This window comes from Monodon monoceros, unplaced genomic scaffold, assembly GCF_005190385.1.
Source record: "Monodon monoceros isolate NGI ecotype Baffin Bay Population unplaced genomic scaffold, NGI_Narwhal_1 Super_Scaffold_20, whole genome shotgun sequence".
NCBI lineage: Eukaryota > Metazoa > Chordata > Mammalia > Artiodactyla > Monodontidae > Monodon > Monodon monoceros.
Genome location: NW_021703777.1, coordinates 99,606,415 through 99,630,274, shown reverse-complemented (window position 1 = coordinate 99,630,274; position 23,860 = coordinate 99,606,415). Strand labels below are relative to the sequence as shown.

Here is a 23,860-nt window from a genome sequence, read left to right as displayed (position 1 = left end):
GCAAGACTCCCTCCTCCGGTTTCCCTGCCCACGTCAACTCAGGCCCCAAGAAACTTTTTCTTTAAAGCCTTGAGGTTTTCTCAGGCCAAGTTGTGCACTGAAGCCAGCCCAGCCAAGGGTACTTTTACTTAAATCATCTCAGTGTTGCTCACTTATGACTTCCTAATACCCATTTTATTAAGAAATATGACTTTTAAGTATTTCTAAGGATAAGTAATTATACTGATAGGCAACCTTTATTAAGGGGTAATTCTGGGCTAGCTGCTTTATTGAACACCTTGCATGGATTATTTCTTTCAGTATTACGTTAGTCCATTTTACAGATGCAGAAACTGAAGATCAGGTTATGTGGTTGCCCAATGGCACAGAGTTGGGGCTGGGACTTGGGCGTCCGGGCCCTGAACCTCCCCTCTCCCCTGCCTCCCTCTGGTTCCTCCGTTTGTGCAGGAGCGCTCACCGCATTGAGGCCACAGAGCTGGTAACAGGCCATGGTGATGACCACAGTGATGACCTGCCAGCGGACAGAGGGACTCCTGAGCAGCTCCAGCACGGACACCAGACGGCTGTTCCTCTGCTCGCGGCTCTCCGCCAGGACCTCCTCCACCTCTCGGGAGACATCCTCTTTGCCCAGGAACGTCTGGAAGGCTGCCAACAGGGACAAGCACAGATTTCAGTGGGATTAGGATGTCCGTTGTGTCTGATGCTGGGTCCCACAGGGATGGTTGGTCCAACCAAGACACACTCCTTGTCAGGGATGCAGCTGGCAGGGATCTTTGAAACCATGGAGCGCCAAGTCTTTGTTTAAAAGTTGGAAAACAGAGGCCCTGAGAGATGCAATGACTTGCCCAAGGTCACTGAGCTGGCCAGGAGAAGAGCCAAGAGAGAACCAGTATCTCCTGATCGACCCCACAGCAAAGCAGAGCATGCCCAGGGTTCAAACCCGTCTCTACCACTGGGTAGATGAGCAGTGCCCCGTGCCTCACATGGCTCCTGTAATGATTGGGTGATGTAACACATGCTAAACCCTGGCTTCATGAATATAACTGAGCCCCTCCTGTTTGCCCGGCCCTGTGTACTCATCCTCATAGGAGACATCCAGACAGAGGTCAGATCGCCACTTGCTCAGGATGCCCAGGAGTCGAGTCTATCTTCAGAAGGAGGATTGAACTAAATGACCTCCAGGGTCCTTTCCACAAGCCCCTCTGAAACACAGAAGCCTGGGTTGGAATATTCTCAAAGAGCTAACCTTCCCAGGATTCAAGCTCACCCATGTGACTCAGGCCTTTCCCAGACTGAACACTGCAAATTTCCAACTTCAGGGAACCTGTCATTATTTTTTCTTTTTTTCTTTTTTTTACCAAGCCCTTAATTGTGTAAACTTCCATGGATATATGCACAAATGTGGGCTGTCTGATTAGACCCCTGAGATCACAATAATCAGATCAGGGGAGATGCTTTTAGAACATGGATTTAAATATTCAGCACTTAGATATTCATCCTCCTACAGGGATGGTGGCTATGGTGACGGCTCCTGTGGACATTCCATTCCAGACACAATGGGCATCATCCCTAAAAACACTGCTCTGCATCACAGGCCATGTGAAATTGCTCTTCTTAGGTAGGAAAAAAAAAAAAAGCTGTTAAATTTCTCCAGATTCTCCAAGAAGCAAGCCCAGGAGTATATTGAAAACTGTCTCAGAATGTCTCTTTTGTAAGCTGTAATTTAATATTTTTCCTAGCATTTATTAAGGGTAAGTGGAAGAAACAGCGGAATGAGTAATGTTTCTGCAGCATGCACTAAACCATAGTATTTCTCAAAGTTCAAAAATGCAACATTCACGTGACAAAGTAATCCTAGAGTATTAAGGCAAGAAAATATTTATCTCTCCTCCCTGACGTACATGCTTTCCATATAAAATAAGGAGAACTTTAGAACTTCTTTTTTTTTTTCCTTTTCACCTTGGCTGCCAGGAAGCTCTCAGCTAAATTCAGTGTTCAACTTTTAGAGTTTCCTGGTGCAAAAATCTCTCTTCTTCCTCTTAAAAGTTCTGTTCTCCTTCTTCTTTTAAATCATCCACTTAACTTTCCTGTTGTATTTATGTTCATAAAAAGTTTGCTTCTACTTGTCCCACACCCCTCCTTCTGTGGTTCCCCTGAATGGGTGACGAAGAGTATCTCATGTGACTGGCCTAGCAGACATGAAGATGTGCCACTCAGGCTCCCTTCAGGAAAGGACTTGGCTTCTGGGCTGTGAGGAGGTTGGTTAGTCGACAGCCTCCAGCTCTTAGCTTCAGGGGCATGCATCTCATCTTTGAAGCCCAGGAAATGCTATTCTCATAGTGGTCCCAGCCCACGACTGAGCATGGCTGTGGTACAAGGGCCCAGCCATCCTTACCCAGTAGGGACTCATGTAATGCACAAGTGTTGTTCCGGGGCTCCCTCCAGGGCTGGCAGAGACCTTGCCAGGTGGCCTTGTGGTCTGAGGCTTCCTCTGCTCAATCCTGCTGCACCCTTTCCCTGCCCGGCTGTTACTCCCCAGGGAAACGTCTGTACTCCTAACTCCTTCTCAGCCTCTGTTTCCTGGAGAAGCCAACCTGCAACAACTAATTACTTGACAGGGCGAAATCATCAGTCAGCGTCACTCTATTTCCAACTTTGGAAGTGCCAAGCTGCTTTGGTTCTCACACCTTATCCTGAACTATCCCAGTAGTCCATAACTGCTCTCCTGGGTCCAGTCTTCTCGTGCCCTGTGGAGCTCCGACCATAACCCCCTCTGCACACTGCAGCATCAGCACCCATCTCACCAGTGCTCTTGATTCTAAAAGGCCCCTTGGCCTCTGCACTCTGCAGAGTGAAGGTCAGGCTCCATGGCCCAGTCCATGGCTCTCCTTCAGCTTCTCTCCTGCTGCCCCCATTTTTGCATGCATCTCTCTTGGATGTGCAAACATGCATCTCAGCTTTCCTACACACGTTGTGCTTTCTTGCTTCTCTGCACTTGGCCGTGCCCTTCCCTCTGCCGGAAATGTCCTTCCTGCCATTCCTTGCCTGGCTAACTTCTCCTCCCTCCCGATGCCAGAGCCTAGGCTCTCTCAGCCCTCTGTGCTTTCCCACCTCGGTGCTTTCTCCCCACACTGTCATCGGCACCTCCTTTCCACCTGCTGTGAGCACTCTGAAGCCCAGTTCCTGGTGCCCGGTGGAGGGCAGATGCCAAGTTCGTGCTTGTTGATCTGAGCTGAACCAACCCAGCTGGCAAACCCACTGCCTTCCCTGAAAGCAGCATTTCTCCACCTTGGCACTTCTGACATCTGGGGCCAGAGAACTCTTTGTGATGGGAGCAGTCCTGTGCATTGTAAGGGGTTTAGCAGCATCCCCTGCCCTCTTACCCACTAGATGCCAGAAGCACCCCCTCAGTTGTGTCAATCAAAAATGTCTCCAAGCATTATTGAAAACAGCCAAGACATGAAACAACCCAAGTGTCCATTGATGGATGAATGGATACAGAAGATATGGTATATATATATATATATATATATATATATATATATACATACAAACACACACACACATACACAAATGGATAAATACAAAAAGAAAAAAATATATATATATATATATATATATATATACACACACACACACCCCACACACACAATGGAATATTATTCAGCCTTAAAAAAGAAGGAAATCCTGCCACTTGCAACAACATGGATGGACCTTGAGGGCATTATGCTGAGTGAAATAAGTCAGACGGAGATCTGACTTATGATCTCAGTTATATGTGGAATCTAACTCTCTCCACCCCAAACCAAGCTCATAGACACAGACAACAGATTGGTGGTCGTCAGAGGAAGGAGGCGGTAGGTGAGTGAAAAGGGGGAAGGTGGTCAAAAGGTACAAACTTCCAGTTAGAAAATACGTAAGTCCTGGGGATGCCATGGACAGTACGGTGACTATAATTAATAATACTGTATTGAAAAAAAAATAATACTGCATTGGATATTTGAAAGTTGCTAAAAGAGTGTGTCAAGCGGGGGCCTCAGAGAGCCTTGTGGCCTGGCACAGGGGCTCAGAAGCCCCTCCCAGGTGGGAGACCCCCATAGATGTCCACCAATACTAAGGAAAGCTTGCTTTGCTCAAAACCTGCCCCTGGCACCTGGCTGGACACAGAGTCCTTTGGGGCAGGAAGGGGGTGAGTGGCTTCCTTAGGTAAATTTTAATGTCCTCTTTTCCCTGGAGGCCATGAGCCTGTGGTCAAGGGGGGACATGGCTTTGAATCCTCAAGGCCAGCAGGTCTATGGCCAGGCCAGTGACCGCAGTCCAGGATGTCTTGCGGCAGCAGGGGGGGGTTTGGCTTTGCCTGGCTCTGCTGATTGGCAGACAATTGAGTTTCAGGTATCCCAGGCATATCATCAACTCTGATCAGTTCTACAGAACACAGAGCCCTTGCGGGGGACAGCACTGGCCTTTTAAAGGGAAGGTCTCAGGCCTGGTTGATGGAAGTCACAGGCCATTCAGAGCCAATGCTCAGCACGAGCTTACTGAGTGAGCATCTACTAGGCTTCAGGCACTGTGCTAAACAAAAGCCGCAGACCCTGCACCGGCGAGGTGGTGTCCCCATCACATCACATTTCCTAACAAGCTTTTGTAGAATTCTAATCCCAAGAGAGGCTCCATGGAAACCAGATTCCTTGATCAGAGAAGTTTAGTGTCATTGCATGAGCACTCTGTCTCTTGGTGGTTCAAACTTCACATTAGAATAGTAAAGGTTCTGATAAGTCCAGCAGGAAAGACACCCATTTAGTTTTGTTTGGCTTCACTTTTCCCAAATGTATTTGCTGGGGCACCTACTAACAACCTGCAGAAGTACATCAAGAAGTGTGATTCTAACTTTATATGGCACGTATCACAGAGGCAGTGAATCCAGGACATCCTGGGAGCCTGGAGGGGGAATCTCACGGACGGCATTGAACAGAGAGAGGAGGCAGACATCATCAGACAAAAGGCTATTTTGTCTTTTAGGAGGCACTTTGAAGAGCAGAAAAAGTCTGAGGTAGGCAGAATAATGACCCCCCAAATCAGTCCATGTTCTAATCCCCAGGACCTGTGAATATGTTAGCTTTCATGGCCAAAGGGACTTTGCAGATGTGATTAGGTTAAGGACCTTGAGATGGGGAGGTTACCCTGGATTATCTGGGTGGGTCCAATGTCATCACAAGGGTCCTTATAAGAGGGAGGCAGGAGGGTCAGAGTGAGAGAGAAAGAGAAGTGACCATGGAAACAGAGGTTGGAAGAGGGATGCACTTTGACGAAGGAGGAAGGGGCCGTGAGCCAAGGAATGCAGGTGGCCTCTACAAGCTGGAAAAGGACAGGAATGATTCTCCCCTAGAGCCTCCAGAAAGGAACACAGCCCTGCTGGCACCTTGATTTTAGCCCATTGAGTCCTATTTTGGAGTTTTGACTTCCAGAAATGTAGGATAATAAATTTATGTTTTAAGTCACTAAGTTTGTGGTCATTTTTTACAGCAGCAAAGGGAAACAAGTGCAGAGCCATTGAAATTAGATAGCTGTAGGTTCTACCTCACCACAACCACTCACTTTCTGTATGACATGGGAAAAGCATCTGACCTCTCAAGCCTTAGGTCTCATCTGTAAGGTAGGGCTGAGGCCACCTATGTCTCCAGGTCACTATGACATCCACCTGGGGGAGCGTAGGCAGGGCACCAGCCTGGAGCCTGGTTCACTGCAGATGCCCTTCGGTGCCCCTTTTCGGGGACAAGTAACCCACTGGGAGGCTAGCGGGCATGAGTGAAACCAGCATCATGCAAAACCTAATAAGGGCAAATGTGGGGTATATCTGTCCAGTGCTGCCTGGGGTCTAGGAGGGAGGGTTTGGAAGGGAGGGGGGGCTGCAAACTCAGGCTGTGCAGCTGCCAGCCTGGTATTTAAGCACACAGCCCTAGATGTCAGGCCCTGGCTTGGGTACCCATGGAAGGATCGCTCAGCCTCTCTGGGTCCCGTCCTCACCTCTAACACAGTGATGACACTCGTGCCAGCCTCTCAGGCTGTGAGGACTGGGTAGGGGGCACACATCTGGAGGGGTGTTTGTCTCACGTGTCACGTGTTAGCTGGACCCACGTAGACAACACAGGCCAGGAGCCTCCAAGGGACGGGTCTGGGAGACATTTTGTGGCTGGAGCCTGGATGGGCTCAGGGATTTGGAAGTGGGCAGCATGGCGATGGGGGATGGGGGTGATGAGCTGGGGGCTATGGGACCCTGCGAGCTCCTGTCCGCACTGTCGCAGAGGGCTGAGCCCACATTCTGCCCACCCACGCTTCACACCGCAACACGAAATAAAGAGAAACAGGTGTTCTTGACCAGGTCCAACTCACAGCCCTGAAGTTTCCCAGATCAATGTTGCGCTGTCTGGAAGTGGTGCCCGAGCCTGGCAAACTTGGAGAAAGAGCTGAAGGTTAAGGGCAGCGTGATTCAGGCCCTGAAATACCCACAAAACGCCGCACCCTGAGTGAAAATGGGAAGAGGTGTGAGACGAAGAGGAAAGGGACAGGCCGTGCAGATGGGCTGAACTGGGTTCCACCCCGGATCTGCCGCCCATCAGCTGTGGAGCCTGCAGGCCTCCGGAGCCTCACGCTCCCGCTTCCTGGGGTTCCAGAGGGGTCACTGTGATGATCTGGTGCAGTGACACCTGCCAGTTCACCACACCTGTGATGGGTTGTGTAACGGTTGGGAGGTGCTTAAGAGCCCCAACTCTGGGGCCACGCTGCCTGGGTCTCCATCCCGACATCACCACTTTTCACCTAGTCTGATGCCAAGCCAGTTACTTAATGCTTCCGTGCCTTAGTTTTCTGATCTGTAAAATGAGCATAACAGCATTGGGGCTGCCAGTAGTATTAAACACCAGCAGTCACGAAGTCCTTAGAACAGGGCTGACTTTTTTTTTTTTTGCGGTACGTGGGCCTTTCACTGCTGTGGCCTCTCCTGTTGCGGAGCACAGGCTCCGGACGCGCAGGCTCAGTGGCCATGGCTCACGGGCCCAGCCGACCCGTGGCACGTGGGACCCTCCCGCAGCGGGGCACAAACCCCCATCCCCTGCATCGGCAGGCGGACTCCCAACCACTGCGCCACCAGGGAAGCCCAGGGCTGACTCTTAATGAGCTGTAAGTACTAGAAGTCCGTCAACTATTACAGAAGGTACTTGGTACAGTACCTCCTGGCCCTTCCTTCTTTTATCTTCCTTTTACCTTAACCTGACAATGGGTACAAAACACTATAATCTATCGTGACCCCATAAACATGTGTTTAAATCCTAACCTGTACCTGGGAATGTGAATTTATTTGGAAATGGGGTCTTTGCAGGTGTCATTTCGATATCAGTTAAGATGAAGTCATCCTGGAAGAGGGCGGGACCTTTATCCAGTATGATTCTTTTCCTTATAAGAAGAGGAGAAGAGACAGAGAGACAGACACGCACAGGGAAGACAGCCGCGTGATGACAGAGGCAGGGACTGGAGTGATGCCGCTTTTAAGCCAAGGATTGCCAGCAACACCAGAAGCTGGGAGAGAAAGCAGGTCCTGCCACCTTGATTTCTGGCCTCCAGATCTGTGAGAGAATAAACTTCTGCTTTCCTAAAGCCACCCGATTTGTGGTACTTTGTTACAGCAGCTACCACATGTGATCACCTCCACTACCATTTATCACCTCGTGCTAGAGCAGAGCACAGAGAAACCTGGAGACTTGTTCTCGTGACCCGGAGGGGCCCTGGGACAAGGCAGGCCGAGGGATTTTGGTAGGAGCCTAGGGTGATGGCCCTTTGCAGTCACGTGTTGGGGACAGCACTGAACTCAGCATGGGGCAGGCCTCGGTGTTTCTAAAAATAGGAGGTTTCATCGAAGCACTGATTTTCAACTGCTATTGTTATTAAAGAGGAGGAAATCATTGGGTTTTTAACTCAGGTTTGGTTTCTTTTTATTACTGACAGCAGTAGGATCCACAGGGAGGGATGTCAGGAGCGGGGAGTAAAAGATACTGGAACTCATGTTTACACTTTTACAACATTTCATTATGGACCAAGCCTGGAGTCTTCACGTGGCCCACATGAGGCGGGTATGGGGGCTCCGCCGTGCACAGGAGCTGCCAGCCCTTTTTCTTTCTTTGCTTTCAGCGTAGGGTGATATATTGAAGTTACGTATGCAATTTACTGGTTAGCGGATTTGAGAATGATAGTTTTCAGGTTTTTTTTTTTACATCTTTATTGGAGTACAATTGCTTTACAATGGTGTGTTAGTTTCTGCTTTATAACAAAGTGAATCAGTTATACATATACATATGTTCCCATATCTCTTCCCTCCCTCCCACCCTCCCTATCCCACCCCTCTAGGTGGTCACAAAGCACCGAGCTCATCTCCCTGTGCTATGTGGCTGCTTCCCACTAGCTATCTATTTTACATTTGGTAGTGTATATATGTCCATGCCACTCTCTCACTTTGTCACAGCTTACCCTTCCATTCTCTAGTAGGTCTGTGTCTTTATTCCTGTCTTACCCCTAGGTTCTTCATGACATTTTTTTTTTTTTTGTGGTACGCGGGCCTCTCACTGTTGCGGCCTCTCCCGTTGCGGAGCACAGGCTCCGGACGCGCAGGCTCAGCGGCCATGGCTCACGGGCCCAGCTGCTCCGCGGCATGTGGGATCTTCCCGGACCGGGGCATGAACCCGTGTTCCCTGCATCGGCAGGTGGACTCTCAACCACTGTGCCACCAGGGAAGCCCATTTTTTTTTTCTCTTAAATTCCATATATTTGTGTTAGCATACGGTATTTGTCTTTCTCTTTCTTACTTACTTCACTCTGTATGACAGACTCTAGGTCCATCCACCTCATTACAAATAGCTCAATATCATTTCTTTTTATGGCTGAGTAATATTCCATTGTATGTATGTGCCACATCTTCTATATCCATTCATCCGATGGTGGACACTTAGGTTGTTTCCATCTCCTGGCTATTGTAAATAGAGCTGCAATGAACATGTTGGTACATGACTCTTTTTGAATTATGGTTTTCTCAGGGTATATGCCCAGTAGTGGGATTGCTGGGTCATATGGTAGTTCTATTTGTAGTTTTTTAAAGAACCTCCAAACTGTCCTCCGCAGTGGCTGTACCAATTCACATTCGCACCAGCAGTGCAAGAGTGTTCCCTTTTCTCCACACCCTCTCCAGCATTTATTGTTTCTGGATTTTTTGATGATGGCTATTCTGACTGGTGTGAGATGATACCGCACTGTAGTTTTGATTTGCATTTCTCTAATGATTAATGATGTTGAGCATTCTTTCATGTGTTTGTTGGCAGTCTGTATATCTTCTTTGGAGAAATGTCTATTTAGGTCTTCTGCCCATTTTTGGATTGGGTTGTTTGTTTTTTTGTTATTGAGCTGCATGAGCTGCTTGTAAATTTGGGAGATTAATCCTTTGTCAGTTGCTTCATTTGCAAATATTTTCTCCCATTGGGAGGGTTATCTTTTGGTCTTGTTTATGGTTTCCTTTGCTGTGCAAAAGCTTTGAAATTTCATTAGGTCACACTTGTTCACTTTTGTTTTTATTTCCATTTCTCTAGGAGGTGGGTCAAAAAGGATCTTGCTGTGATTTATGTCATAGAGTGTTCTGCCTATGTTTTCCTCTAAGAGTTTGATAGTTTCTGGCCTTAAATTTAGGTCTTTGATCCATTTTGAGCTTACTTTTGTGTATGGTGTTAGGGAGTAACCTAATCTCATACTTTTACATGTACCTGTCCAGTTTTCCCAGCAACACTCATTGAAGAGGCTGTCCTTTCTCCACTGTACATTCCTGCCTCCTTTATCAAAGATAAGGTGACCATATGTGCGTGGGTTTATGTCTGGGCTTTCTGTCCTGTTCCATTGATCTATATTTCTGTTTTTGTGCCAGTACCATACTGTCTTGATTACTGTAGCTTTGTAGTATAGTCTGAAGTCAGGGAGTCTAATTCCTCCAGCTCCGTTTTTCATTCTCAAGATTGCTTTGGCTATTCAGGGTCTTTTGTGTTTCCATACAAATTGTGAAATTTTTTGTTCTAGTTCTGTGAAAAATGCCATTGGTAGTTTGATAGGGATTGCATTGAATCTGTAGATTGCTTTGGGTAGTAGAGTCATTTTCACAATGTTGATTCTTCCAATCCAAGAACATGGTATATCTCTCCATCTATTTGTATCATCTTTAATTTCTTTCATCAGTGTCTTATAATTTTCTGCACACAGGTCTTTTGTCTCCTTAGGTAGGTTTATTCCGAGATATTTTATTCTTTTTGTTGCAGTGGTAAATGGGAGTGTTTTCTTGATTTCACTTTCAGATTTTTCATCATTAGTGTATCGGAATGCCAGAGATTTCTGTGCATTAATTTTGTATCCTGCTACTTTACCAAATTCATTGATTAGCTCTAGTAGTTTTCTGGTAGCATCTTTAGGATTCTCTATGTATAGTATCATGTCATCTGCAAACAGTGACAGCTTTACTTCTTCTTTTCCGATTTGGATTCCTTTTATTTCCTTTTCTTCTCTGATTGCTGTGTCTAAAACTTCCAAAACTATGTTGAATAAGAGTGGTGAGAGTGGGCAACCTTGTCTTGTTCCTGATCTTACTGGAAATGCTTTCAGTATTTCACCATTGAAGACGATGTTGGCTGTGGGTTTGTCATATATGGCCTTTATTATGTTGAGGTAAGTTCCCTCTATGCCTACTTTCTGGAGGGTTTTTATCATAAATAGGTGTTGAATTTTGTCGAAAGGTTTCTCTGCATCTATTGAGATGGCCATATGGTTTATCTCCTTCAATTTGTTAATATGGTGTATCACATTGATTGTTTTGTGTATATTGAAGAATACTTGCATTCCTGGAATAAACCCCACTTCATCATGGTGTATGACCCTTTTAATGTGCTGTTGGATTCTGTTTGCTAGTATTTTGTTGAGGATTTTTGCATCTATGTTCATCAGTGATATTGGCCTGTAGTTTTCTTTCTTTGTGACATCTTTGTCTAGTTTTGCTATCAAGGTGATGGTGGCCTTGTAGAATGAGTTTGGGAGTGTGCCTCCCTCTGCTATATTTTGGAAGAGATTGAGAAGGATACGTGTTAGCTCTTCTCTAAATGTTTGATAGAATTCGCCTGTGAAGCCTTCTGGTCCTGGGCTTTTGTTTGTTGGAAGATTTTTAATCACAGTTTCAATTTCAGTGCTTGTGATTGGTCTGTTCATATTTTCTATTTCTTCCTGATTCAGTCTTGGCAGGTTGTGCATTTCTAGGAATTTGGCCATTTCTTCCAGGTTGTCCATTTTATTGGCATAGAGTTGCTTGTAGTAATCTCTCGTGATCTTTTGTATTTCTGCAGTGTCAGTTGTTACGTCTCCTTTTTCATTTCTAATTCTACTGATTCAAGTTTTCTCCCTTTTTTTCTTGATGAGTCTGGCTAATGGTTTATCAATTTTGTTTATCTTCTCAAAGAATCAGCTTTTAGCTTTATTGATCTTTGCTATTGTTTCCTTCATTTCTTTTTCATTTATTTCTGATCTGATCTTTATGATTTCTTTCCTTCTGCTAACTTTGGGGTTTTTTTGTTCTTCTTTCTCTAATTGCTTTAGGTGCAAGGTTAGGTTGTTTATTCGAGATGTTTCCTGCTTCTTAAGGTAGGATTGTATTGCTATAACTTCCCTCTTGGAACTGCTTTTGCTGCATCCCTTAGGTCTTGGGTCGTCGTGTCTCCATTGTCATTTGTTTCTAGGCATTTTTTTAATTTCCTCTTTGATTTCTTCAGTGCTCACTTCGTTATTAAGTAGTGTATTGTTTAGCCTCCATGTGTTTGTATTTTTTATAGATATTTTCTTGTAATTGAAAAGATCTTTTCCTGTATCTAGTTTCATAGCATTGTGGTCAGAAAAGATACTTGATACAATTTCAATTTTCTTAAATTTACCAAGGCTTGATTTGTGACCCAAGATATGATCTATCCTGGAGAATGTTCCATGAGCACTTGAGAAAAGTGTGTATTCTGTTGTTTTTGGGTGGAATGTCCTATAAATATCAATTAAGTCCATCGTGTTTAATGTATCAGTTAAAGCTTGTGTTTCCTTATTTATTTTCATTTTGGATGATCTATCCATTGGTGAAAGTGGGGTGTTAAAGTCCCCTACTATGAATATGTTACTGTCGATTTCCCCTTTTATGGCTGTTAGTATTTGCCTTATGTATTGAGGTGCTCCTATGTTGAGTGCATAAATATTTAAAATTGTTATATCTTCTTCTTGGATCGATCCCTTGATAATTATGTAGTGTTCTTCTTTGTCTCTTGTAATATTCTTTATTTTAAAGTCAATTTTGTCTGATATGAGAATTGCTACTCCAGCTTTCTTTTGGTTTCCATTTGCATGGAATATCTTTTTCCATCCCCTCACTTTCAGTCTGTATGTGTCTCTAGGTCTGAAGTGGGTCTCTTGTAGACAGCATTTATATGGGTATTCTTTTTGTATCCATTCAGCCAGTCTGTGTCTTTTGGTGGGAGAAGTTAGTCCATTTACATTTAAGGTAATTATCTATATGTATGTTCCTATAACCATTTTCTTAATTGTTTTGGGTTTCTTATTATAGGTCTTTTCCTTCTCTTGTGTTTCTTGCCTAGAGAAGATCCTTTAGCATTTGTTGTAAAGCTGGTTTGGTGGTGCTGAACTCTCTCAGCTTTTGCTTGTCTGTAAAGGTTTTAATTTCTCCATCAAATCTGAATGATATCCTTGCTGGGTAGAGTAATCTTGGTTGTAGGTTTTTCTCCTTCATCACTTTAAATATGTCCTGCCAGTCCCTTCTGGCTTGCAGAGTTTCTGCTGAAAGATCAGCTGTTAACCTTATGGGGATTCCCTTGTGTGTTATTTGTTGTTTTTCCCTTGCTGCTTTTAATATGTTTTCTTTGTATTTAATTTTTGACAGTTTGATTAATATGTGTCTTGGCGTGTTTCTCCTTGGATTTATCCTGTATGGGACTCTCTGTGCTTCCTGGACTTTATTAACTATTTCCTTTCCCATATTAGGGAAGTTTTCAACTATAATCTCTTCAAATATTTTCTCAGTCCCTTTCTTTTTCTCTTCTTCTTCTGGAACCCCTATAATTCGAATGTTGGTGCGTTTAATGTTTTCCTGGAGGTCTCTGAGACTGTCCTCTGTTCTTTTCATTCTTTTTTCTTTATTCTGCTCTGCAGTAGTTATTTCCACTATTTTATCTTCCAGGTCACTTACCCGTTCTTCTTCCTCAGTTATTCTGCTACTGATCCCTTCTAGAGTATTTTTAATTTCATTTATTGTGTTGTTCATTGTTGCTTGTTTCATCTTTAGTTCTTCTAGGACCTTGTTAAATGTTTCTTGCATTTTCTCTATTCTATTTCCAAGATTTTGGATCATCTTTACTATCATTATTCTGAAATCTTTTTCAGGTAGACTGCCTATTTCCTCTTCATTTGTTAGGTCTGGTGGGTTTTTATCTTGCTCCTTCATCTGCTGTGTGTTTTTCTGTCTTCTCATTTTGCTTATCTTACTGTGTTTGGGGTCTCCTTTTCGCAGGCTGCAGGTTCACTGTTCCCGCTGTTTTTGGTGTCTGTCCCCAGTGGCTAAGGTTGGTTCAGTGGGTTGTGTAGGCTTCCTGGTGGAGGGGACTAGTGTCTGTGTTCTGGTGGATGAGCCTGGATCTTGTCTTTCTGGTGGGCAGGTCCACGTCTGGTGGTGTGATTTGGGGTGTCTGTGGACTTATTATGATTTTAGGCAGCCTCTCTGCTAATGGGTGGGGCTGTGTTCCTGTCTTGCTAGTTGTTTGGCATAGGGTGTCCAGCACTGTAGCTTGCTGGTCATTGAGTGAAGCTAGGTGCTGGTGTTGAGATGGAGATCTCTGGGATATTTTCGCCATTTGATATTACGTGGAGCCGGGAGGTCTCTTGTGGACCAGTGTCCTGACGTTGGCTCTCCCACCTCAGAGGGGCAGGAAACCATGCTGGGGGAACAGAGCATGTGGCGTGGTGTTGGCGTTGTCCTGCAGCCAGTGAATGGCCGCCACCACTGCCCTGTCATCACCCGAATCCTACCAGCTCTGGGCAGGTGCTTATGCTGGTGTGAGGCTTATGACCTGTCATACCAGAGGCTGGGTCTTATTCAGGGCCTGGTACACAGCAGGTGCTCAAACTACGTTGGATAAACGTAACTGGACCCTACTCATATTTGCTAATGTTTAGTCCAGAGGAGAGGGTGCTCTGGGGGGAGAGGCCTGGATGTGGGTGGGGTTTGTCTTGTTCTCCTTGGCCCTGAGCCAGACAAGGACCCAGGGCAGCAGCTGTGATGCATCAGATGTCAGGTCGTCACAAGAAAGAACTGTCTGATTGATGTGTTCAGGGGTGGGCTGGGCGGTTTCTTGAGCTGTGAGTTCCCCATCCCTGGAGGTAAGCAAGGAGAGGCCTGACGACCACCTGTCAGAAATGTTGTGGGAGGAACTCAGGCATTAAACAGGAAGACGGACAAGCTCTCTAAAGCAAGTGTAGAACCCCAGAATCATGCAGCTTCTATGGGAGACTGGGGCGTGGCATCTGTGGGGTGGAGGGGGAAGCAGGGGGACCGACAGACACATGCAGTCATAACTAGCTGTCTGTCGAGAGAGAAGAAAGGGCTTTAGAAACTGGTCGTCTATGAGCCATTTCAAAAAGTCATTTTCTATGGAACACAACCCTCCCAGAGGAGTCCGTTGGCTTGAATCTCCAAGCCATTGCAATAGTTCATCCCATCTACCCCAGGGCCTCCCCTCCGGCTCAGCCTCCCACCTTGCCCTGGCTTCCGGACTCACACCTCATTCATATTCCTGGCCGTGTTCCAGAGAACTTGAAAAAAGAATGAGAATTTGCATTTCCCAAGTGGAAAGAAACCCCTCTGGGAGGCACGGTCAACTCCCGGGCTGGGAAAGGGACCCGTTATGTAACCAGATCTTGTACCAGTTAAAGACTCGCCTTTATTCAAGGGGACTCAGGACACCTGGCAGGCCTGAGGAGTCTAACATTTATTGTGTGCCTAATGTGTGCCAGACTCTGGGCTGGGTGTCTTACAGACTTCACTTCGATTCCTAGTGTGGTTTGGTCCCCTGAGCCTCAGGAAATTAGGAAATACGCCGGAGATCCCAGGTCGAAAGGGAGACAGTCAACGTTCCAACCTGCATCTGTCTGACCTTTCTTTCCGCACACCTCAAAGGATGACGAAAAGAAACTGCGGAGCTGAGAAGCTACCGGAAGCAAATTCAGTTCATTTCAATTAACCTGCGGCTTCTGAGAGCTTGTGATGTACAGCGGGTGCAGAGGTCTACTGCGCTAAGGAAAGAAAAAGGCGCGGTTTCTGCTCGAAGGAGTTCTCTCAAGTGGGAGTCAGAATGCAACTCACTGCCACTCCAGGCGAACAGTGATGGATGCGGGGTCTGCAGGAGCCTCAGAAAACCCCTGCCATTTAACAGATGGAGAAACCAAGGCTCACTGGGATGATGTGATGTGCCTGTGTCACACAGCAGGGCTGGCGTTTCCACTGCTACACTGCCTCTGCCCACAGGGGTGATGCAAGCCTAGCTCAGAGGATGGTGATGGGAGGCAGTTACAGACAGCAGGCCTCCTGGTATCACCCAAGCTTGTTCATCTTGCATAACTGAAACTTTGTGCTCATTGATAGTAACTTCCCACCCCCCTTCCCAGCACCCCGGTCCCTGGCAATCACTATTCCACAGTTGGATTCTATGAATTTGACTCCTTTAGATCTCTCATGTAAGTGAGATCATGCAGTATCTGTCCTTCTGTGACTGGCCGATTTCTCTTAGCCTAATGTCCTCCAGGTTCATCCATGTTGTCACATATTACAGGATTTCCTTCTTTTGTAATGCTGAATAATATTCCATTGTATGTATACACCACATTTTCCTGACCCATCCATCCAACAATGAACATTTAGGTTGTTTCCACGTCTCGGTTATTGTAAACAGTGCTGCGGTGCTAATAGGAATAGGAGTGCTAATACCCCTTTGACATCTTGATTTTGATTCTTTTGGATGAAATTCCAGAAGTGGAATTGCTGGATCATACGGTAGTTCTAGTTTTCATTTTTTGAGCAACCTCCAAACTGTCTCCTGCAGCAACTACCCCATTTTGCATGCCAACCAACCGTGTGCGAGGGTGAAGGTTTCCAACTTCTCCACTTCCTCACCAATACTTGTTGTCTTTTGTTAATAGCCATCCTGACAGGTGTAAGGTGATGTCTCATTGTGGTTCTGATCTGCATCTTCCTGATGATTAGTGACATTGAACTACATATGTATACATACGCCATTTGCATGTCTTCTTTGGAGAAATGTCTATTCATGTCCTTTTCCCCTTTGAAAGATCAGATTACTCATTTTCTTGGTTTGTTTGTTTGTTTTTGCTTTTGAGATGTAGAAGTTCCTTATTTATTTTGGAGATTAACCCCTTATCAGATATATGGTTTGCTAATCTTTTCTCTCATTCTCTCATTCATGTATTATTATTATTATAATAATAATCTCTTGATTATTACCTTTGCATTGAGGAAGCTTTTTAGTTTAATATAGTTCCCCTTGTCTATTTTTGCTTTTGTTTCCTGTGTTTTTGGTGTCAAATTCAAGAAAATCATTATCAAGACCAATGTTGTGAAAATTTCCCCCTGTTTTCTTCTAGGAGTTTTATATTTTCAGGCCTTACGTTTAAGTGTTTGCTTCGTCTGGAGTTGATTTTTGTGTATGGTGTACAATAAGGGTCTAACATTCTTTCACATATAGTGATCCAGTTTTCCCAACACTATTTGTTGTAGATACTTTAGCCCATAACTAACATCATACTCAATGGTGAAAAACTGAAAGCTTTTCCTCTAAGAATTGGAAGAAGGAAAGGATGTGACTCTCAACCACTTCTATTCAGAAGCCCTCACCAGAGCAGTTAAGTGAGAAAAAGAAATACAAGTCATTGAAATCAGAAAGGAAGAAGTAAAACTGTCCTTGTTTGCAGACAACATGACCTTATATATAGAAAATCCTAAAGACTTCACCAAAAACTGTTAAAACTAAAAAGTCGATTCAGTAAAGTTGCAGGATACAAAATCAACATACAAAAATCAGCTGTGCTTCGACACACTGACAATGAATTACTTAAAAAGGAAATTAGGAAAACAATCCCATTTGCAAGTATCAAAAAGAGTAAAATACTTAGGAATAAACTTAACAAAGGAGGTGAAAGGCTTTTACACTGAAAAAACATTGATGAAAGACACAAATGAATGGAAAGATATTCCATGATCATGGATTAGAAGACTTGATGTTGTTAAAATGTCCATACTACCCAAAGGGATCTACAGATTCAATGAAATCCCTATCAAAATCCCATTGGCATATTTTACAGAGATAGAAAAAAATAATCCTATAATTCATATGTAACCACAAAAGACCATGAATAGCCAAAATAATCCTGAGGAAAAAAACAAAACTGGAGGCATCACACTTCCTGATTTCAAAATATATTACAAAGCTAAAGTAATTAAAACAGTATTGTACTGACACAAAGACAGACAATAGGCTAATGAAACAGAATAAAGAGCCCAGAAATAAACCGCTGCATATATGGCCAACCGATCTTCACTCAAAATGGAATAAAGATATAAACATAAGATCTGGAACTGTAAATACTCCTAAAAGAAAATGGAGGGTAAAAACTACATAACATTGGTTTTGGCAAGGATTTTCTGGATATGACACCAAAAGCAAAATTAGACAAGTGGGATTATATCAAACTAAAAAGCTATAGTAATCTAAATAGTATGGTACTGGCATAAAGACAGACATACAGACCAATGGAATAGAACAAAGAGCCTAGAAATAAACCCATGCATATAGGATCAACTGGTCGAAACAATCTGTGGCTTTGAAATGGGAAAAATGGCAATGGGACCAAAGGCTCACATTGGAGTGAGAGAGAGCTGGGCTACAGCAGATTCCCTCCCTATATAACCTGGAAAGTCACTTGGCAGCTGAAACCTCAGTTGCCTTCTGTAAGGAACTGGAGTTAATATCAACACCAACAAGACTAACCAACATTCGTGGAAGGCTGCTCTGTGTGTCAGAAGGTACTTGTAAGAATCAACTGACACGGTGTATAATAGGTGAATTATCCCTGGTGAATGATAGCTATTAGAAGTAGCTTTTGGAGGTAGAAATAGTGGAAATACTTGTTAAAAACAAACAAACAAGAAAGCAAATGACAACAAAAATGGGCTTCCTCCCAGGTCAGTGTCTGTCTCACCCAGCCACAGGTATTCACTGGTTTATGATCAACCCCTCCGACTGTGGATGGATTCCTGCCCTGTCTCCCTTCACCTAGTTCATGTCAACACATCTTTTCACCCCAGCTCAATTGCCACCTCTTCCAGGAATCTCTCCCTGATCTCCCTCTAATCATCCCAAAGGAGCTCCACACTCCTCTCTTTGTAGCTCCTGGCCTGGGGCAATCTCACACTAGTCCTGAGGTTTGCCTGGCTCCTGTCGGGCTCTCTCACTGACTGCTTGCTTCAGGACCAGGGGTCCTGTCTGGTTTTGCTCCATATTTTATCCTTCAGGCTTAGCACTGTACCTGGTACACAGTAAAAACTCCAAAAATAAATGGGCATCGAATGAGTGGTGACCTAGTTTACTCACAATGCAGACTCTATTACAATGGCCTTCTCTAAGCTGCACTTCAGACTTGCACCTTCAGCTCCTACAGAGGGTCTGTATAAAAAAAGAAAGCATAGAAAAATATCATTTTCAATTGTTTTAACTTTAGTTCAAGGCTCTATTATGAGTCCCAAGACCCCCCTCTGGAGGGTCCCTTGTAATAAACGGTTTTTCAAGTCGTGTGTAAGTAAAGTCTCTCTCTCCTGAGAAATTGATCTGCGTCTCCTAAAGGGAGAGCCTGTGGACGCCCCAGTGCCTTTCTTGCCCTGGCTGCCAGGACGCTCAGAGACTAATTTGGTTCCTCCTCCTAGAAAAACAACAGAAATTCTTCCCACGATGTAGGCGATTTCCAGGCACTGTTCTAAGCCTTTTGTGTGAACCAAATCATTTAAAGGTTCAAAACAATCCAGTGAGGTTAGTGCCACAGAGAAAGGCTCCAAGATAAAGGCTGCACATAACCAGGAAATGGCAATGAAGGAGTATGAACCCCAGCAGCTTGGCTCAGAAAATCTGAGCTCTTAACCTCCATGGTGTGCTACCTCCACATAGCTCTGTGCAACCTGGTAGGGGTTCTTCCTTCTCCTTCCAGGGCCCTGAGTTTCATCTGTAACACACACACACACAAACACACACACACACACACACACACACGTGCACGCACATGCGCTCACTTGCTTATAAGCTGCCTCAATTTTTTCCCTGACTCCTATAAAGTAGAAGATGGAGTGGCTAACACGTAATAAAAAGAGAAAAAAAGAAGCCTCTAGGGTGTGGTGTGGCAAGGCCACTTGACCTTTAACCTCCAGCTTCTTCATCCCTACGATAAGGACCATGTGTCCAGGTTCCCTCACAGCTTTGTGGTACTTACTCTCCCATATGCCAAATACAAGGGATTGTAAAAGTTATGGCCACTCTTTCTCCAATAAACCACTGATATGGGAGCAAAAAGCTAGTGGCAGGGTGATCATGGTTGTCTAGCAGGTTAGAATCACTGGGGTCACTGTCAAATGCAGGCTGGTCCTCCCCTGAACTTGGCCCGAAGCTCATCTCCTGCGCCTTTGGGGATGGGAGGGGGCGATGAGAGTACAGTGGACGTGGGCCAGGAGAAAGGGCCTGGACGCTGCTCAGCCACTGACTTGCCTGGGGCCTCAGGCAAGGCGCTCACCCCTCTGGGTCTCAGTCTGCAAAATGAAGGCGGTGCGTCAGCTTTGGCTTCTTTCTATTTCCTGAGGCTGGAGGAAGGTCTAAGCTGAGCTGAGCTACTCTCCTCCAGACGCGTTCCATTCGAGCCAAACTTTGTCCTCATGCTTTTTGGTCAACAATGTATGACCCAGATTCTGTGGTTTTATAAACAAAAAGTCAGGCAAGCTTGGGTTCAAGAACCAGCCCCACCACTTACCAACTGAGTGACCCTTAGCAGGTTGCACCAACCTCCCTGAGCCTCTATTTTCTCACCTGTAAAGTGGGGGTGAGAACGCAGATCTCTTAGTTGAGGAACGGTGTAACGGGCGAGCCACTGGGATGGGCCCGGGTGCCGCAGGTCCTTAGCACGTGACAGGCCCTCTCCTCCCTTCTCTCGGGCCACTGCACAGAGTTAGGACGCCTTCCACCTGTGCACCTGTGTTTTAAGCAGGGCTCGTGTATTTGTCCATTTATTCAACACACGTTTATTGAGCACCTACAATATACCAAAAGCTAGCTCTCTGTGAGCCCTAATCTCAAGTGCTTGAGATTTGACCTTAGGGAAGGGCAGCCTTCAGGTCGTGCATCAGTCTCCATGTCTGACAACAGCTTCACTTTGAACTGGAGCCTATCCTGAACACTTCCACGATGTTCCACGTCCGGTTCCTTCCCTCTCGGCACACGTTCAGACATCCCTGCCTGCACAGCCTTCCCTGCCACCGCGAGTGACAGCAAGGAGTCTCGAAATGGGGTGACTTCGTATATATACACATGCTTTGCTTTAACCTGCAAAACGTCTACCCTGAGGAAGACCTCTCCAGGGCAGAGGTAGAAACTATCAAGGCAAAAACATCAGAAAGTCCAAATTCTCTGAAACATCTCCCTGCTAAAAATGGCTGGTCTGCATCCTACAGGTCCCTCACTCCTGTCTCCCCCTCTTAGCCTTCTTCTCTTCCATGTTCCCGGGGCAACTAAGCCTCCTGTCCAATTGCCATGAACAACTCCAGGTGTGAAGCACAGAGCTTCGAGAAGCAGTGTGCTCTGGAGACCAGAGGACACACTGTGCTGTGAGGTATACTCTGTACTCTGGTTTCGTTCATTCTTTCAACAACTGTTTAATGAGCACTTACTACGTGCCAGGCTCTGGTCTAAGTGCTGGTGTTCTCTGCAAAGAATAAAATAGGAAAAGTCTCTGCCCTCAGGGAGCTTTCACTGGAGTAGAGGAGACAGATGCTAAACAAATTAACATAGAACTATGTAAGTTCCGGTAGCTGATAAAGTTCCAGTAAAAGAAGAAAACTAAATCAGGGTGAGTGATAGTGAAGAGAGGAGGATGCTGTTTGAGCTACTGTAATTGGGAAGATGTTTCTGAAGAGATGCCACTGCAGCAGAGAACTCAGTGAAGTGAGGGCGCGGGGCCAGGCAGATACCTGGGGGAAGAGCCTTCCAGGCAGAGCAGCAGGTGCAAAGGCCCGAGGGTGACATGTGCCGGGAGCATCCCACCGTTTACTAGTTGAGTCAGATCCTGCCCACTGGGACTCAGTCCCAAATCACACTTTTAGAATCTCTCCTGGGTCCCTGGGGCTAGAAGCCCGCAGACCACATTCCCAGGACTCCGTGCTAGCCCACTCCTGTTAGAGTCCACCCATAAGAGGCACTGATGTGCACCGAAGACAGGAGGAAAAAGACTTTCTTCTGCATCTGGTTGAACCTCTGGCACCGTGAGTGGTGGCAGCTCCTGCTCAGTCTCAGAGACAGAGGCTCTTGTGTCCCCCCTGGCGATGACACCCGCCACATTCGTGCCAGCAGCTCTAGCATTTGCTCTGCAGCGGAGATGGGCTGCCTGTGGATTCAGGGAGGAGGGGGGACTCGGGGCTCGAGCCTGAGTGGTGACCCTGGGGGACCCAGCCTGCTCCTCCGCTCCAGCACCTTGGCAACCATGTCCTGCATTCCACGCCTCTCTGTCTGAAATGTTATTCCTATTGTTCCTGTGTCCTGAGGGTGACGTTGACCAGTGTATCGACCTGCTCAGGGACCATGACGTCATCTCCCTGAATCTCTCTGAGTCTTAGTCTCCTCATCTGTATAATAAGGAGTAGAAACTTTGTAGGCCTTTTTTTTGGGTGAGGCTTAAGGCAATGGCTGCAGTATACATACCTCTGTTAGTTTCCCATGGCTGCTGTAACAAATTACCACAAATTTAAAACTTGGGGGCTTAACACAATACAAAGTATCATCTTACAGTTCTGGGGGTCAGAATCTGAAAAGGGTCTCACTAGACCGCAAGCAAGGTGTTGTCAGGGCTGAGTTCTTTCTGGAGGCTCTAGGGGAGCCTTGCCTTTTCTGGCTGAGGCTGCCTGCTTTCCTTGACTCACGGCCCCTTCCTCCATCTTCAAAGCCAGCAACGTTGTGCCAAAACCTTCCCATACAGCTGTCTGCAGGCTCCCTCTCTTCTGCCTTACTTTTCCACTTATAAGCATCCTTGTGATTACACTGGGCCCACATGGATAACCCAGGATAATCTCTGCATCTCAAAGTCAGTCGACTAGCAACCTTCATTCCACCTGCATTCTTAATTCCTTTGCCATGTAACTTAACCTGTCCATAGGTTCTAGGAAGTAGAGGATGTGGACACCTTCTGGAGGTGGGGGCATCATTATTCTCCCTCCCACACTAGCACACGATAGAAACTCATATGATAGAAACCATTTTGAGCCCATTTTATTTAGTGCCATCTCACTTGGGTGGGAACAGGACACTCCAGCAATGGCATTTGTGACCACCCTGTAGTGTGAGCCCATGAGTGGTAGCAGACCCTGGGTGCCTGTTTTCCAGGAGCCCTGGGCGCAACCCGAGATCCTGCCCCAATGTGCCAGATCCTGACCACGGAGCCTGCAGCTGGACCAGCCTACAGAAATTAACTCGTCCGTCCTGATTACACAGGTGGGGAAACCACAGCCCAGAGAAGCAGCACAGCAGGACCAGGGCTCCTGATGCCAGCAAGGGTGTAACACCGGATTCTGGGGTCTCTCTTGGTGCCTGCTGTCTATAAGGGCTTGACAAGACTGATACCCAAGAAATAATTAGCAAGGATGTTCACAGGATGCACCTGCTGTTCCAGGAGTCACACGGCCGATCATTCCTAGCTGCATCTCCCTGGCAGACCGCCCAGGCAAAGCTGATGGGTCCCGGAGCCCAGGTCTGGGACTTGAAAGTCTCTATTCCACTGCTTCCGGCAGGGAGCTCTGTGGCTCACAAAATATTTAAAAGGACATTGTTGCTATTTCATTAAACACCCAGTGTACGAAGAACGAGTTTTGGGATATGTGGGGATCTGTTTGGGGATGTGTTCTGTGCCCACCAAGCACGTTCATGAATTCTTCATCTCTGAGTCCCGAGAGTGGGTAAATGTCTTCTGCTGCCCCCTCTTAGAAAATGGGGTGATTCTTGTAGAACCCTCAGCATTAGGGCCCCGTGAGACGTGAGGTGACAGGTAACTGGCAAGAATCTCCCTCTGGGAGTCAGGGGCCCTGGCATTTGAGCCCCTGCTCCATGGATGGTCAGGTGGCAGGGACGGTGAATGCCAAACTCCTCTGGATTGAGTTGCTCGGCTGTGGGAAGGAGAGGCCAAGCTGCCTTCTCCCTGCCCAGGAATTTGGTGAGACTCACTATTTTTAATGACTTTCACAGGTGAATGCTCTTCAACAGTTTGGACCACGCATTCAAGTCCTTGATTTTTTTTCTCATCTATTCGTCACGCAGCTAAGTGGAAGTCTATGTTGGATGCCGGGGAAGGGGGAAGGTAGGGGGTGTGATGCTCAGCACTCAAGGAGATGCGGTCCCTGCCAGGGAGAGTGACATAAACAGCAGGTGACTCTACTGTGTCA

The 23,860-nt window shown here is 45.9% G+C and overlaps 1 protein-coding gene across 1 annotated transcript in view; it reads right to left on the bottom strand.

Annotated features, from left to right (window-relative positions):
* Positions 1-23,860, bottom strand: part of SLC2A9 (solute carrier family 2 member 9) — a 187,919-nt gene that overhangs the window by 77,368 nt on the left and 86,691 nt on the right. Inside the window, 1 exon segment of the mRNA XM_029235473.1 lies at positions 458-645. Within this exon segment, the coding sequence (XP_029091306.1) occupies positions 458-645 (188 nt within the window).